The 15,566-nt window shown below is 40.7% G+C and overlaps 1 protein-coding gene across 4 annotated transcripts in view; it reads right to left on the bottom strand.

Moving 5' to 3' along the window:
• The window catches only part of STAT3 (signal transducer and activator of transcription 3), a 62,072-nt gene that overhangs the window by 12,320 nt on the left and 34,186 nt on the right, over positions 1–15,566 (bottom strand). For all 4 annotated transcript variants that reach the window (XM_008519204.2, XM_008519206.2, XM_008519205.2 and 1 more), the window contains exons 3-11: positions 14,977–15,121; positions 14,268–14,366; positions 6,635–6,730; positions 6,386–6,467; positions 6,072–6,166; positions 5,750–5,901; positions 3,767–3,925; positions 3,523–3,615; positions 2,640–2,699 (exon numbers count right to left, since the gene is read on the bottom strand). In XM_008519204.2, the coding sequence (XP_008517426.1) occupies positions 2,640–2,699; positions 3,523–3,615; positions 3,767–3,925; positions 5,750–5,901; positions 6,072–6,166; positions 6,386–6,467; positions 6,635–6,730; positions 14,268–14,366; positions 14,977–15,121 (981 nt within the window). The remainder of the gene's footprint in view (positions 1–2,639; positions 2,700–3,522; positions 3,616–3,766; positions 3,926–5,749; positions 5,902–6,071; positions 6,167–6,385; positions 6,468–6,634; positions 6,731–14,267; positions 14,367–14,976; positions 15,122–15,566) is intronic.

The raw sequence follows: 15,566 nt of genomic DNA, 5'->3' as shown, positions 1-15,566 counted from the left end.
TCTACGTGTTTGAATATATAGTTTTTCACATAGTCACATTTATCAGTCTTTTCTTTTCCTCTTTTATCATTTTAGTACTGTTTAGAAAGTCCTTCTCTATTGCTATATGTTCATTTATGATTTTAGAATAATAGCCACTATTTATTACATAGTGCATTCCATAGAAGTTTACAGATTAAAATGGATCAATTTTTAAACCATTCAGAACATATCTTTCCATATATCACATTTTAGAACTTAACAGTCTTCATCATCAGGAAGTTCTCTCTCATGTTTAACCTATCATTCCTTTTTTTTAGATTCCTTTTTTAATATTACAGCCTTGATATTTAATTGACAAACAATAAACTGCACTATTTAAAATGTACAATTTGATAAGGTTTGATATATGTACTACGCTATACACACCTGTGACTTCAGCCCAATCAAGACAGTGAACACATCCATCACGGCCAAAGTTTCACTTGTCCATTTGTAACCTATTCCCCAATCCCACACTCCTCCCCACTCCTGTCCCCAGGAAAGCTTTGATCTGCTTTCAGTCACTATAGATTCATTTGCATTTCTAGAATTTTATATAAATGGAAACATAAAGTATGTACTCTTTTTTCTTGGTCTGGCTTCTTTCACTCAGCATAATTATTTTGAGATTTATTCATGTGTTGCAGGTATCAATAACTCACTCCTTTTTCTTGGTGTGTAATATTCCATTGTATGGATATACCATACAAATTGTTTATTCATTTACCTGTTAATGGACATCCATCTATTAATGGACATTCTTGTACAACCCTTTGTGTGGCATATGCTTTCATTTCTCTTGGATTAATACTTAGGAGTGGAACAGCTGGGTCATAGGGTAGTGATACGTTTAACTTTCCAGTTCAGGAAACTGCCAAACTGTTGTCCAAAGTGGTTGTACCATTTTGCCATTTTACCACCGTTACTACATTCACCTATGCTTTTAAGATACTTTTGTTTTAAATATGTAAATACATCTGGAATTTATTCTGATGGACAGTAAAAAGTAAAACTCTAACTTCTCACTCAAATCTTCCTAATACTAAGTTGTCCCAAAACCACTTCCTGAATAATCCATCCTTTCCTCATGGATTTGAGATATCATTTTAAACATACATTAATTCTTTATATAAACTTGAAGTCTATTTCTAGACTTAAGATTTTGTTTCAAAGATAAATCAGTTTATTCCTGCCCTAGTATAGTAACACATCATCTAATAACTGAAACTTTGTGATATATTTTCATGTTTGGCAGGGCAGCTTCCCATACCTCCCTCCATTATTTTTATTTACTAAAAAAAATTTTTTGCAAGTAGAATGGTGGTTGGCAAGGGCTAGGAGGAAAGGTAAACGGAGATTTGTTGTTCAATGGATACAGAGTTTTGGTTTTGCAAGATGAAAAAGTTCTGGAGATCTGCTGCACAACAGTGTGAACATAACCAACACTACCAAACTATACGCTTAAAAATGGTCAAGGTGGCAAATTTTACGTTAAATTTTTTTTAACCATAATTAAAAATAAATAAATAAATCCTTTTTTTAAAAAAGCTACCTTCGATTTTTTTTTTCATCTAAGATACAACTTGAAAAGCCAAGTCAAGAGTTTAAAAAATCCTATTCACATTTTGGTTGATGCTGTATTAACCAGGAAGAATCAACATCTTTATAACAAAATAAAAAATCTACAGTTCAGGAACATGATTTGTCTCATCACTTTTTACAATATCCCTTCCTCACTAAAACTTCCTAGTTTTCTCCAAATAGATCTTAAACATTTCTGTTATGTTTATCACGATGTATTTTTTACTTTTGTTGCTTATTGTGAGATCATTTTTCTATTATAATTTCTAACTGGTTAATGCTAATATATGGTTGAAGTTATTAATTTTTGTTTATTTAATTATTAAACCTACCACTTTCCTCAAGTGCCTTATTCCATTAGTAATTATTTTCCAGCTCATTCGCATGAAGTTTCCAGATAAATATCACCTAAAAATAAGGATACATTTCTCTTTTCTAATCTCTTCAAAGAGTATGTGCATTTTATTTTATTTTATTTTGCTGAGGCAGGCTCGGGCTGAGCTAACATCTGTGCCTATCTTCCTCTATGTCATATGTGGCTTGCCATCACAGTATGGCCTCCAACAAGTGGTGTAGGTCCACGCCTGAGAACCAAACCCTGGCCACCGAAGCAGAGTGCACCAAACTTAACCACTAGGCCATGGGGCCGGCCCCCATGTGCATTTTAATTTTTGAAAGGTAGTGTCAAATTTTGAAAAGTATTCCACTATGTGGTGAAGTGTGGAAAACCAAAAAAAATCTGTTTTCCCCATATATTCTAAGTTTTATATGCATAAATTACATTTACAAGTAAAAAATTAAAGAAAAAGAGGGACTCAAGGTCACAATAGCAATTGCAACTCAAATCTGTACCACTAGCTTTGTGGTTTTGTTCAGGCACGTAAACGGCAACCCACTGCAAGGCTTTTGAAAACTTTTTGTTCAAAAAACGAAGATCTCTGAATGGAGATAAAGTCTCTAAGTTCACATGATGTCTGTCAAAGTTCTCATTTCTCTGTCTCCCATTTGAAAAAAAAACTAAGATAAGAAGTACTTACTTGTCAATGCACACTTTAATTTTAAGCTGATAATTTAATTCCGGAAATTTGACCAGCAATCTATGTCCAAAAAAGAAAAAAAAAACAGTTTCTGAGCAGAGAAAAAGAAATCTAGTTTAAAAAAGAAGTCAGTAAGTTCCTCCAGCAACTTCTAGTTGAAGAAATATAAAACCACTAACTCTTCATTTCTAAGAAATGAATAAATCACAATCCCAAAATCTCTTCCTGCCAGTGCCCTCTTTGATCCTAAATTGACCATCACCCCTTCAGGCCAAAAAGCACTGAAAAAAGGCCTAGGAACTTGGATAAAGTTGTGAGAGACTCACAAAAGGATAATAAAAGCCATTTCATGAAAAATAGTACAGGAATACGCTCTCTGCACCTGGTATTCTTTCTGTTAAACCTGAAACCCAACACCATTCTGTTTCTGAAGAGGGAAATTTCACTGCAGAAGGGCAAACCCCAGCATACCTGTTCTGACTTGAGTGTGAAAGTAACACTCCACCCGCAGACCCACCACCCACCTGCCCTGTGGCCTCTTAGCTTCTAGACCACTAAGCCCTACTCTTTCCCTTAGAATCCTCAGGGAAAAGTAGGCTCAAAGAAGAGAAAATAACTGGCATCATTTTGCCCCTTTTTCAGAGCAGAAGGAGACACGATGGCCTACAAATATGCCCAGGTAACCTCAAAAAGATTTCTGGTAGTTCTTTAGCTTTTGACAGAAGAATCAAAGAGCAAGTTGATATCATGCCAAGAAGTTCTATACCCACCAGAGTACTGCCTGTGATGCCTGTAAGGAACAACCCTGGCCACCAACTCTGCTCTTGTCCTAACAGCATCCCTCATTAAAATATCCACCGGGAGTGGAAGTGCCATGGCCCACCTGACTTTAGTAGTAAACTGGACACCGGTCTTGATGACTAAGGGCCGGTCGGGATGCATGGGCATGCAGGGCTGCCGCTCAACCACAAAGGCACTGAAAGGAGAGAGAAGGACAGCAGTTCATACACTATACAGCACACTAGTCTGTCCCCGTGTCTCTGAAGTGGACTGATCTCTCATTTAAGGACATGATTTTTGGGTGGAGGTGGGGGGTGATGAGGGGAAGAGACAGGATTCTAAGCTACCTTTTCATTAAGTTTCTAAACAGCTCCACAATTCTCTCCTCGAGCATGGGCCGGTGCTGTACGATGGGGTCTCCTTTATAGGAAACTTTCTGCTGCAACTCCTCCAGTTTCTTAATTTGTTGGCGGGTCTGAAGTTGAGATTCTGCTAATGAGGTTATCCTGTCAATAAAATAAGACAGTTACCAGTTACCTACGTGAGTGTACACGAGCAACTTGGAAGAGGGGAAGGAAATACCATAGATATAAACACGACTACACAGTCCCCTAAAATAAGAAAGGGGAATTTTTTTATTGTGGCAAAATATACATAACATAAAATTTACCATTTATAAGTATACAATTCAGTGGAATTAAATAAGAAAAGGGGAATTTATTTTGCCTTTTTTAAATAGTTCCTTCGCAAAATTTTACATTTCAAAGAGGGAACTAACCATGAAGAAGAAGTGTCAAAACTTATACCATTAGGAGGCATTAACAGAGTGATCGTTGGAAAGTGACAAGCATTAGAACCCAGATGTGGAGAACATGAACTATGGAATTTGGTACTCACTCTCTTCATCCTAACGTGTCCTTGTACCAAAATGTGGGGACTAGGGAAACGCAGGAGATTAGACGGCCCAAGAAGACGGGTTTGAGTTAGCTCTGCCGCTGGCTATCTGTGCAGCCTTGGCTGGGACCCTTCACCATCTGAGCCTTAATGTCTCCTTGCATGAACCCCATGAGCCCTGTCAACTTCAACCTTCAACGGATCAAAGGACATAACATCATGTTTCAAAATATTGATAACATGCATATAGAAAAAGTAGACATGGAGACAAAGGCCAATTAACTCTGTCCCCAGGAACAGAGAATATTAGTGTCTCTCCTTGATGGTCTGCCGCTAGTTTACTGAAGACTAAAGGCCTCAAAGAGAGAAGGGAGAAGACGCAGGCCCAGGGGAGGGGCAGGACAGCTGCCGGGACGTCGGAGCTCCCTGACCCCCTTTTCTGACACTTCGATTCTCCCATTCCCAGAACTTAGGCTTTTTCGTTCCCTGATCAGAAAGCGTTTAAAACTGCTTTCAGTAAATCAGCAAAACTCAGAGTTAGTGAGGATATGAACAAGCATTCTCATGTAGAGTTGTCCCAAATTTCCAATTTCATGCTCTATGCTTCTGGGTTCCTCTTCATGTGAAGCTTCTCCTAGTTTAAGCTGGTGAAATATTCATTATTGAGCCTTGCGTGTCAAGGCTGCTCTATAAAGATTTGCTGGATGAATGAAAGTAAAAGAGCAGATTATAGAAAAGCATATAAAGAACGACCCCACCAAAGGGAAAATGTAGAGATTTCTATCTTTCTGTGTACACATACAATAACAGATGTCTAGATTGAGGGAGTCACCAAAACTTTAACTGTAAGCACCTCTGAAGGATTAGATTTTAGAAGACTTTTCTTCTCTTTATTTTCTGTTTTTGAACTTTTTTCCCTTACAAAGACAATGTGTCATTTTAAATTATTAAAATAACTAAAATGTAAAATTTAGTCTAGATGCTAAATACAGTTAAACCAAAAACTTTATTTAAATTATTAAATAAAAAATATTCAAACTATAGTTAATATAAATACATTTTTACAGTCATACACTGTATAATGACATTTTGCTCAACAACAGACCACATTTGCGACAGTGCTCCCATAAGATCAGTACCATGTAGCCTAGGTGTGTAGCAGGCCATACCACCTAGGTTTGTGTAAGTGCACTCTATGATGTTCACATAACAATGAAATCACCTAACAATGCATTTCTCAGAATGTATCCCCATCGTTAAGCAACAAGACTATACCAAAAAAAGTCCAAATAAAGTAAAAGCCTTAACTCAGACTTAATTTGAGAATGCAGAAGTCCCCACCTTTGAGATCTAGTACAAACTCGTGCCTGCAATTATGACCATAATTTAGCACAGCTTTCTAGAAAGAAACGAAAAACTTCTCTTTCATCTTTTACCAGTTTTCTAGACGATCTAGGCAGATGTTGGGAGGGCCTCCGATGCAAGCAATCTGTTGTCGCCTCTTCCAGTCAGCCAGCTCTTCATCCGTGAGAGTCTTCTGCACATACTCCATAGCTGACAGAAGCCCCGCCAACTCACTCACGATGCTCTGGTTGGAAACCAAAACAAAGTCAGAAAACATTTCCTCAGACTGTCTCTAACCACATTCTTTAGTCAATTCCAGAGAAGGAACTTATTAGAAACCAGGCAAGGTCTGCCACGAGATGCCGAAATCCCACAAGTGAGTGAGATGCAGGGGAAGGGGTCCCATGCTCTTACTCGCCGCATCTGGTCCAGCGCAGTAAGCATCTGTTCCAGCTGCTGCATCTTCTGCCTGGTCACTGACTGGTTGTTTCCATTCAGATCCTGCATGTCTGAGGAGGAAGGAAAAATTCCTTGACCTGAGGGAAGACTCCTATCCTTAATAACTAGGATCCCTAAAGCACCAGTAGTCCTGTGCCCCACTGCACACACACACACACACACACACACACACACGCAGTTTGAACAAAGGGTCAAAACAACCAACTCCTGAAACTCGAGTAACACAAACTCACTTTCTACAGATTTTAACATCTCTAATATGCACTTGCCTCCTTGACTCTTGAGGGTTTTATAGTTGAAATCAAAGTCATCCTGGAGATTCTCTACCACTTTCATTTTCTGTTCTAGATCCTATTTAAAACAAACAAACAAACAAACAGAAGTAAAAAAGATTTCCTTGGGGAGAGGGAATAGAAAGTTTCTGAGAGAATTAAAATGAAGCCAAAACCTTAAGAAAGATCCACACAGGACCCACAGGCAAGAGCCCCAAGAAAAGGCGTCCTGCCCAAGACGCTCACCTGTACTCGCTTCCGAACATCCTGCAGGTGCTGCTCCAGCATCTGCTGCTTCTCCGTCACCACGGCCGCGGTGGGGTGATTGGCCTGGCCCCCTTGCTGCCACAAAAGGGAGTCAACACATATGTGAATGCAGGAAATAGGTGAGAAAAATGCCTCCGTCCTGTCTCCATCCCACCACACTCCCCTTCCTTTTGGCCTGAGATGCTGCTGCCACGTGAGGGGACGGGAAACAGAGGCAGTGTGCTGGGCACTGTAACGGGCAGTTACGCATCAGCCGGTGCTCTCCAGGTGCTGGCAGTGCGGTGCCAAGGGAGCTCCGGCGGAGTTTTACCTGTGCCCTTGGCTTTTTACCCCTAGGTCACACTATAAACCCACTCTGTGTATTGCATGAGGGGACCACATGTTGAGCTAAGACATGGTCCCTACCGTCAAAAAGCTCACTCTAGGTAAAGCATGTAAAAAAATCAGAACAATTTATGATAGTGGATTTTGGATGCCTATTTAAATGCACGTGGTGTTCAGCACATTTCTGCGGATAATAAAAAACCATTCTGTCCCCAAGGTGAAATATCACATGAGGAGATATTATCTCGGGCTGGGGGGGAGGGGAGGCTGCTGGTACCTTGAAAAGGTCAAATAGCACACAAAACTTAAAAGCAGTAAGTTTTGTCAAAGTAATAGGACATCTTCTAACAGATAAAGACCATGTAAAAGCTGCAGTGATCAAGACAGAGGGCTACTGGTATAGGACAGAGATATCAACCAATGCAACAGAAGTGAGAGTCCAGGAAAGACATTATATACTCAGTTTTCCAAACTAGAAATGCTCAATTGTCTTTGATTTCACATTGAGTCACCAAGTCCTCCTAGCTCTATATTCGTCATGTTTCATCTCAATCTCTAGTGCCACTGGCTCAGTTCAAGCCCCAACTGTTGATCTCTTTGCCTCTAATCCCGCTCACTTCCAACCTGTTCTCCATACTGCTACCAGAAGTCTAAAAATAGATCTAAGCATGCCAGTTTTAGAGGGAACCATTCTCTCCCTTTCCCATGGTCCCTATCCAAGCCCACAGAAAACAAACTTCCCTTGGAAGTTTCAGGAAGGCAACTTCCACCCCTGCTTATTCTTTTCATAGGAGGAGTGATTCATCAGATCAGTGAGATGAGAAAGACTGTGCACCTAGAGAGCTTCAAAGAACCCAGAACTTAAGCTGGTGTCTCTCTCCTCCTCTCTTGCCTTCCTGGGGCACACCAGGGGCAGAGCGAGGGCCTGGTTTCCAGAAGCAGTTCTAGAGGTCTAGTTTTCTGTCCCGTGGGTCTAGTCTATGATCTCGCAAGCTCCATAGGGATGGGTGGGGGAGTGCTGCTCTGCAGACCCGGCCTCTCCACTCCAAGATCCAACTCAGGGTCAAGCAGCAGAAAGCCACCATGGTTACCCGCCCAAGCCATGCTTTCCAGTCTTGTTTTACCCGCAATACAGCTGACATTGTACCTGTATTTGACTCCCATGTCTATTTCTCAATTGGTACGCACTTAAAGGGGGAAAAGAGATGTGCTTAATTATGACCCGCAGAAACCTGCCTCTACTACCTTTGTAAAAATGACTGGCTCCCCACCGCTTCCAGGTATGAACATCTCAGCCCAGCACAGACAGATGTTTCACACAGTCTGATGACAACTCAAACCTTCCCACCCCGTACTTCAGTCACCCCAAACTACCCACTCTTCCCCGCATAGAGCATGTTTTCACACTCGACCTCCCCACACGCTGTGCACTCAGCCTGGCACACGCTTCTGCCCAAGCACACCTGAACTCGTTCACCTTCAAACTCAGCACAACTGTTTGCTCTCCTGTGAAACCTTACTCAGCTGCCCTAGGCAAAATTACTCACATCCTCCTCCATGTTTTTCTCACTTTGAGTGTTTGTGGACCTACTATACTCCCAGTTAGACTGAGAACCCTGGTAGCAGGGATCACCTCCGCTCAGCTTCCTATCTCCTGGTACTTCACCCATAAAAGACACTTATGAATACTGTCAGATGATGTAAACAGAGAAAATAACAGTGAGGCCTGGGCTGAGGCGTCAAATATCCAACTTGCAGCTCTGTATCAGGGGCTGCAAACTTTTTCTCTAAGGGCCAGGTGGTAAATACTTTTGGCTTTGTGGATCATACAGTCTCTGTCATAAATACTCAGCCCCGCAATTGTGGCAGGAAAGCAGCCACAGAGAATGCATACATGATCGTGTGTGGCTGCGTTCCAAAAAAGCATCATTTACAAAAACAGGCAGCAGACTGGATTTGGGCCATGGGCACAATTGCCAACCCCTGATCTACATGACGGGGAATATCCTTGGAACACCGACTGCTTTCCTACCTCTCATGGTAAAGTCAGAGCTTCTATCTAATTGATTTAAATTGAATATTGTTATCTTATGAAACAGGATGAAAACATAAGAGTTGTCCGCAACAGAAAACCCTAGTGACACACAGACAAGTGCCTCTTTGCCAACCTCTCTGTCTCCAGGGTCTTGAGCAGTGAGTGTTATGTTACCCCTCACCCACATCTGAGCATATCAGTTATCCACTTAAAATTCTTCAGTGGGTCCCCATTTCTTACAGCAGTGGTGGTGATGATGATGATGATGATGATGACAGCAGCAATGGAAAGCAGTTAACATTTATTTCACATTTATATGCCAGGTACTGACTGTTCTAAGCATTTTATACATAGGAATTAATCTAATTCTATGAAATAGGTACCATAATCATGCCATTGGAGGAAGAGAGTAAATGGTTTGCCTGAGGTTACACGGCAACTGGCAGAGCTAAGGGGTTCAAACCCAGGCAGTCCAGCCCCTAGGCCCTTGTAGTAACTGCTCTTCCAAGGCCCAGATGGTAGGCACGACTAAAGAGATTTTCTTGATGTGGGCCTTGACTAGCTTATCTTCCCCTCCTCAGCCAGATGCTGGACTTTCCACACGTCTCCCAAGAATATACGCATTTCTGTTTCCCTGCTTGAACACGATCTTTCTGCCTGGAGAGCTCTCTCATCACCTGCCTGATGCAGACGTAATCAGCCTTACATCTCAGCTCAGACACAACCTCTCCTTTCTCTGTGACTGATGCCTTCCCCAACGCCCTCACTTAGACTCAGACAGTCCTTCTTCTATATTCCTGCTACATTCTTGTCTTTTAAAAGAAAAAACTGTACACTCATGTTCATAGCAGCATTCTTCACAGTAGCAAAAAGGTGGAAGCCACCCGGGTCCATCACAGATAAATGGAGGAAACAAAATGTGGTATAGGGGCCAGTCCCATGGCCGAGTTGTTAAGTTCAATCGCTCTGCTTCGGCGGCCCAGGGTTTCACTGGTTCAAATCCTGGGTGTGGACATGGCACCACTCATCAAGCCAGGCTGAGGCGGCATCCTACATGCCACAACTAGAAGGACTCACAACTAAAAATACACAACTATGTACTGGGGGGCTTTGGGAAAAAAGGGAAAAATTTTAAAAATCTTAAAAACGAATGTGGTATACATACACAATGGAATATCTGAAAGAGAAGAAATTCTGACACATGCTAAAACACGGATAAACCTAAAGGACATTATGCTAAGTGAAATAAGCCAGTCACAAAAAGACAAACACTGTAGATTCCACTCATACGAGGCTCCTAGAGTAGTTAAGTTTAAAGAGGCAGACAGAAGAATTGTGGCTGCCAGTGGCGATGGGGAATGGTGATTTGTAGTTTAATGGGTACAGAATTTTAATTTTGCAAGATGATAAGAGTTCTGGAGATTGGTCACACAACAATGAAAATGAACTTAACACTACTGAGCTATACACTTAAACATGACTAACATGGTAAATTTTGTGTTGTGTGTATTTTATCACAATTTTTTAAAAAGAGGGGAAAAAAGAAGAAAAACATTTCCCTGATTAGAGGATATTAAAAAAATAAAACCCCTCAGATAAAGTCAAAAAGTCTCCTTTAGCCAACCACTTTAATGATTTGGCATATATCCTTCTAGACATTTTATCATACATATCAATAATATATGCATATCATATACATTTGTTTTTACTATTATGAATCAGATCTTTTCTTCCATTATATCATCTAACAGGTTATTGCTGCTATTGTATAAAAGAACTGCTGATTCTGCTTTTTTTGCTGAGGAAGATTTGCCCTGAGCTAATATCTGCTGCCAATCTTCCTCTACTTTAGATGTGGGTTGCCACCTCAGCACGGCCACCGACAACTGGTGTAGGTCCATGCCCAGGAACCAAACCTGGGCCGCTGAAGCAGAGCACACCAAACTTAACCACTAGGCCACTGGGGGCTGGCCCCAAGAACTACTGATTCTTAAAAGATTTATTTTGAATACAATCACCTTTCTGAACTCTTGTTAGCTCCAACAGTTTTTTTTTAAATTGCTTCTCTTGGATCTTGTAGGAAGACCTATCTATGTATAAATAATGACAATTTTGTCTCTTGCTTTCCAACATTTATACTCCTATTCCTTTTTGTCTTATTTCATTGGCTGGATCCTTTGGAAAAATATCAATGGCAGTAGGCATTTTCAATCTTCTAACTGTTTTTTTTTTAAGAAGATTAGCCCTGAGCCAAGATCCACTGCCAATCCTCCTCTTTTTGCTGAGGAAGATTGGCCTTGAGCTAACATCTGTGCCCCCCTTTCTCTACTTTATGTGTGGGACGCCTGCCACAGCATGGCTTGATAAGCGGTACATAGGTCCGTGCCCAGGATCTGAACCTGTGAACCCCAGCCCGCCACAGCAGAGCGTGCGACCTTAACTGCACTGCCACCAGCCCGCCCTTGCAACTGTTTTTTTTTTTTTTTAAAGGAAAATTTGGGTGAGTTTATTCTGAGCTGAAATCTGAGGACCATGGCCCGGGGCCTTTCTTCCCGAAGGAAGAAAGGGCATCAAAGAAGCAAGGTATAAAGAGTGGTTATATACCCCCACACAGGACGTTTCACATATGATTGAAATGTCCCTCCCACAATAGTCACAAGATTGCCCTGTCAGCACAGCGCTTGATGGACACAGCAGGTAGTGGGTCTGCTATCTCAGAGGGCATAGCAGGAGGCAAGCCTATTGTCTCCAGCTGGGTGGTCACAGGTGAGCACAGCAATCAGTTCCTAGCCTAAGGAAAGATGCTTAATCCTTAAGGAGATGCCAACGTTGGGAGGGGGAGGGAAGTTGCACCTTTATCTCAAGAGCCTTTGTTCTTGCCATAGTGAATATCTAAAGCAGATATACAATGCATGCTCAACAGCCATGGTCAGGCCCTTTTGGAAAGACAAGGTCAGGCCAAATTAGGTTTATACCAAATGGCTTCCTCATATTCTCCAGTATATGCTATTTGCAACTGTTTTTTAATGAGAATACTTTAGTGTTTCATCATTGTGCATCATCTTTCCTTTGGTTTCTGACAAATATTCTTTATCGCATTAAGAAAGTTCCTTATTTTTTATCTAGAATGGACACCAAACTTTGTCATTTAACAAAAATATGGTTTTTCTTCTTCAACTTACTAATTTAATGAACTACACGAATAGCATTCCTAATGTTGAGCCATCCTGGCATTCCTAGAATATAAACCATGCTTTGAACACTAAGCAGGATACAAAAGTCCTAACCATTTTCTTTACTTACAGTGTTTTTCAGATTTTGTTCTTAGGATTATTCCAGTCTCATAAAATAAGCTGGAAACATCTCTTTTTTTCCATACACTTTGGAAGAGCTTAAATGATAAGGAAACAATCTGTACCACAAAGGTTTGTTAAAACAAAATTTATAAACCTTCGGGCCCATTGACTTTTTTGGTGAAACAGGGAGTGTAAATTTTTTAAAAGTCTGCCTCAATATATCTTTATTGTTATTGATCTACTTAATTTTCTTCTTTTTAATATATTTTAATAATTTGCATTTTATTGCATTATAAATTTATTTGATTTTCCATTTCTTCTAGGCTACAACTTCCTCTAAAGTAGAGGGTCATAAAAACTAGCACATAGTAGGATACACACATACATACACACATAATAGATTATATGTTCTAGATATAGATAGATATGTCTATCATACATCAACATAAGTGATGAGACCAGGAGCACAGAACTGCTCCCGCAATGGGCTAGTTAGTGTCACATTATCTCTATTCCCTACATTGACTGTATCTCTAGCTCTAGTGAGGATATTCTCAAACTTAGCCACAAAAGAGAAATACACATGAACCTGAATGATTCAATCCCGAACCAGCTCCCAGGTGGCTCCCAGGAGTAGTACATTACCATATCCTTCTGGTGCAAATACAAACTGTTACAGCCTTTGCAGAAAGAAATCCAGAACTATCTATAATATTAAAATATATATACCCTTTGACCTAGCAATTCCATGCCTGGAAACCTATCATAAAGAAATCAAAGCACAAATACATAAAGATAAATAGGGAGGTAATGCAGTAGTATTTATAATGGGGGGGGAAAACCCAGAATGAAGTGAATGTCTATCGAAGGCGGGATAATTGAATAAATTACAGCAGATCTACACCACAGAATATTATGCAGTAAATAAAGAAAATGAATTAGCTTTACACTACTTGACTTAGAAGGATTTACATGATATAATATTAAACGAAAAAAAGCAAGATACAGAGAAGTAACCCCATTTAAATAATGTGTGTGTGTGTGTGGCCAGCCTGGTGGCATAGCGGTTAAGTCCACATGCTCCACTCTGGCAGCCCAGAGTTTGCAGGTTCAGATCCTGGGCGCGGACCTAGCACTGCTTGTGAAGCCGTGCTGTGGCAGCATCCCACATAAAATAGAGGAAGATTGGCACAGATGTTACCTCAGCAATAATCTTCCTCAAACAAAAAGAGAAAGATTGGCAACAGATGTTAGCTCAGGGTGAACCCTCGCGCACACACACACAACAATAATAATAATAATATGTGTGTGTGTGTCTATTTTCCACAGTTTATATGAGCCTGGACTGGAGAAATGTATGAAAGGATATATACCAGACTATTAATTTGGTTTCTTGGGAAGAGACAATAAAGAGAGGGATTGAGCAACATTTCAGATTTTTTTTAAAACTATTCCTTCTACTTTTCTGTAATGTTTTTGTTTTGTTTTGTTTTTTTTAAAGATTGGCACCTGAGCTAACATCTGTTGCCAATCTTTTTTTTTCTTCTTCTTCTCCCCAAAGCTTCCCCAGTACATAGTTGCTTTCTGGTTGTAGGCCTTCTGGTTGTGCTATGTGGGACGCCACCTCAGCATGGCTTGAACAGTGGTGCCATGTCTGCGCCCAGGATCCAAACTGGCGAAAGCCTGGGCTGCTGAAGCGGAGCACACGAACTTATAACCACTTGGCCACAGGGCTGGCCCCAATAATGTGTTAATTAAAGTAAAAAAAAAGTGAATGCATTACATACTCAGGAAAAAAATTAAGTTATTTTTATTGTATAAAATAAAAAACCCCAAAACACCCACTTCTGTCCTGGTGGTCAGTGTACATCCTAGCGACTGTATAGAGCAAGCGCATCTTTGCACACAAGAAGGAAAGCACATCCCCAACAGCACTGTGCTTCTTCCCAGGTCTCACCTGGGCTGCAGTGGCTGCAGTCTGGAGGAGGCGGGACTCTTCCCACAGGCATCGGGCCACAATTCGGGCAATCTCCATTGGCTTCTCGAGATACCTGCTCTGTAAGTAGGAGAGAAAGAGAATGAAAAGCTGCAGTACACTATGGAAATGTGGACCAAACTCTGCTAACTTCCTCATAAACTAAGGAAAGCATTACATTTACTACACAAAACAACAGAAGGAAGGCCTCAGAGTCTGGCTGCAATCAGTGGGAGACAAAGGGAAGAAGAGAAGAAAGGCAGTCATGATGAGCTGTACTTCTGGGAGAGAAGGCACGGCAGTCTGAGTTTCTGGATGATACGTTATCCTGGTCTTATAGGGAAGTCACCAGCTTTGTCAAGGGGCATCCAATTATGGTCAAACCTTTAACATTTAAGAGTAAGAGTCTTCTTCCTATGAGGGGACCTAGTTATAATCATGTTATTAACATGCTAACATAATGATTAACATAACAATCACGTTCTTACTTCAACTCACCAAAGAAGTGAATCTCAGGTAATGATGCTCACGGTGAGTACACAGAGATTTGAGAAAAGGCTAATTATTTCTCCTTTGAGAATTACCAAATAAATTCTCATCATCCAAATGAGAAAAGAAATACTTCCAGGAAAGAAAGCTAAAACTCTAGTCTGCAGGTTCAGTTTCTCCTCCACTCAGTTTCTCATCCCACCTGAAGGAACTGCTTGATTCTTCGCAGATTGTGCTGATAGAGGACGTTTGACTCTTGGAGGAAGCGGCTGTACTGCTGGTCAATCTCACCCAAGAGATTATGAAACACCAAAGTGGCATGTGATTCTTTGCTGGCCGCATACGCCCTAGGAAAAGGAAGACAGACAAAGAATGATTCTGAAACCCATACACACACACACGCAGAGAAATCACCACCAAGAAGGAGGCAAGGCAAACCCAATGCTTTAACCTAGTCATCCTTCTAGAGTCATCGTGCTCAGCAACAATAAATATCATCAGTTTAATAGTTATTATCAATTATTCCAGATATTATTAGCCACTGTCATAGTCTATACTTATAAAATAATTAGAGTGAAATGGACAAATATGCTGTTTTGCTTTAAATTCTCAGTCAACTCTATGGTCAGATTATTAGTAGCCAATAAGCAATCCCAGGCTAGGATGGCCTATCTCCAATATCTCTGAATCATTTCCCTGGCCCCTCACCAAATTCTGGCAAAACTAGGTCACAGGCCTGAATTAAACCAAAATTAATAGGTGGATCTGAATACATTAAAGTGAAGCAAGTAT

This window comes from Equus przewalskii, chromosome 10 (assembly GCF_037783145.1).
Source record: "Equus przewalskii isolate Varuska chromosome 10, EquPr2, whole genome shotgun sequence".
Taxonomy (NCBI): Eukaryota; Metazoa; Chordata; class Mammalia; order Perissodactyla; family Equidae; genus Equus; species Equus przewalskii.
This window is presented reverse-complemented; position numbering and strand designations above follow the sequence as displayed.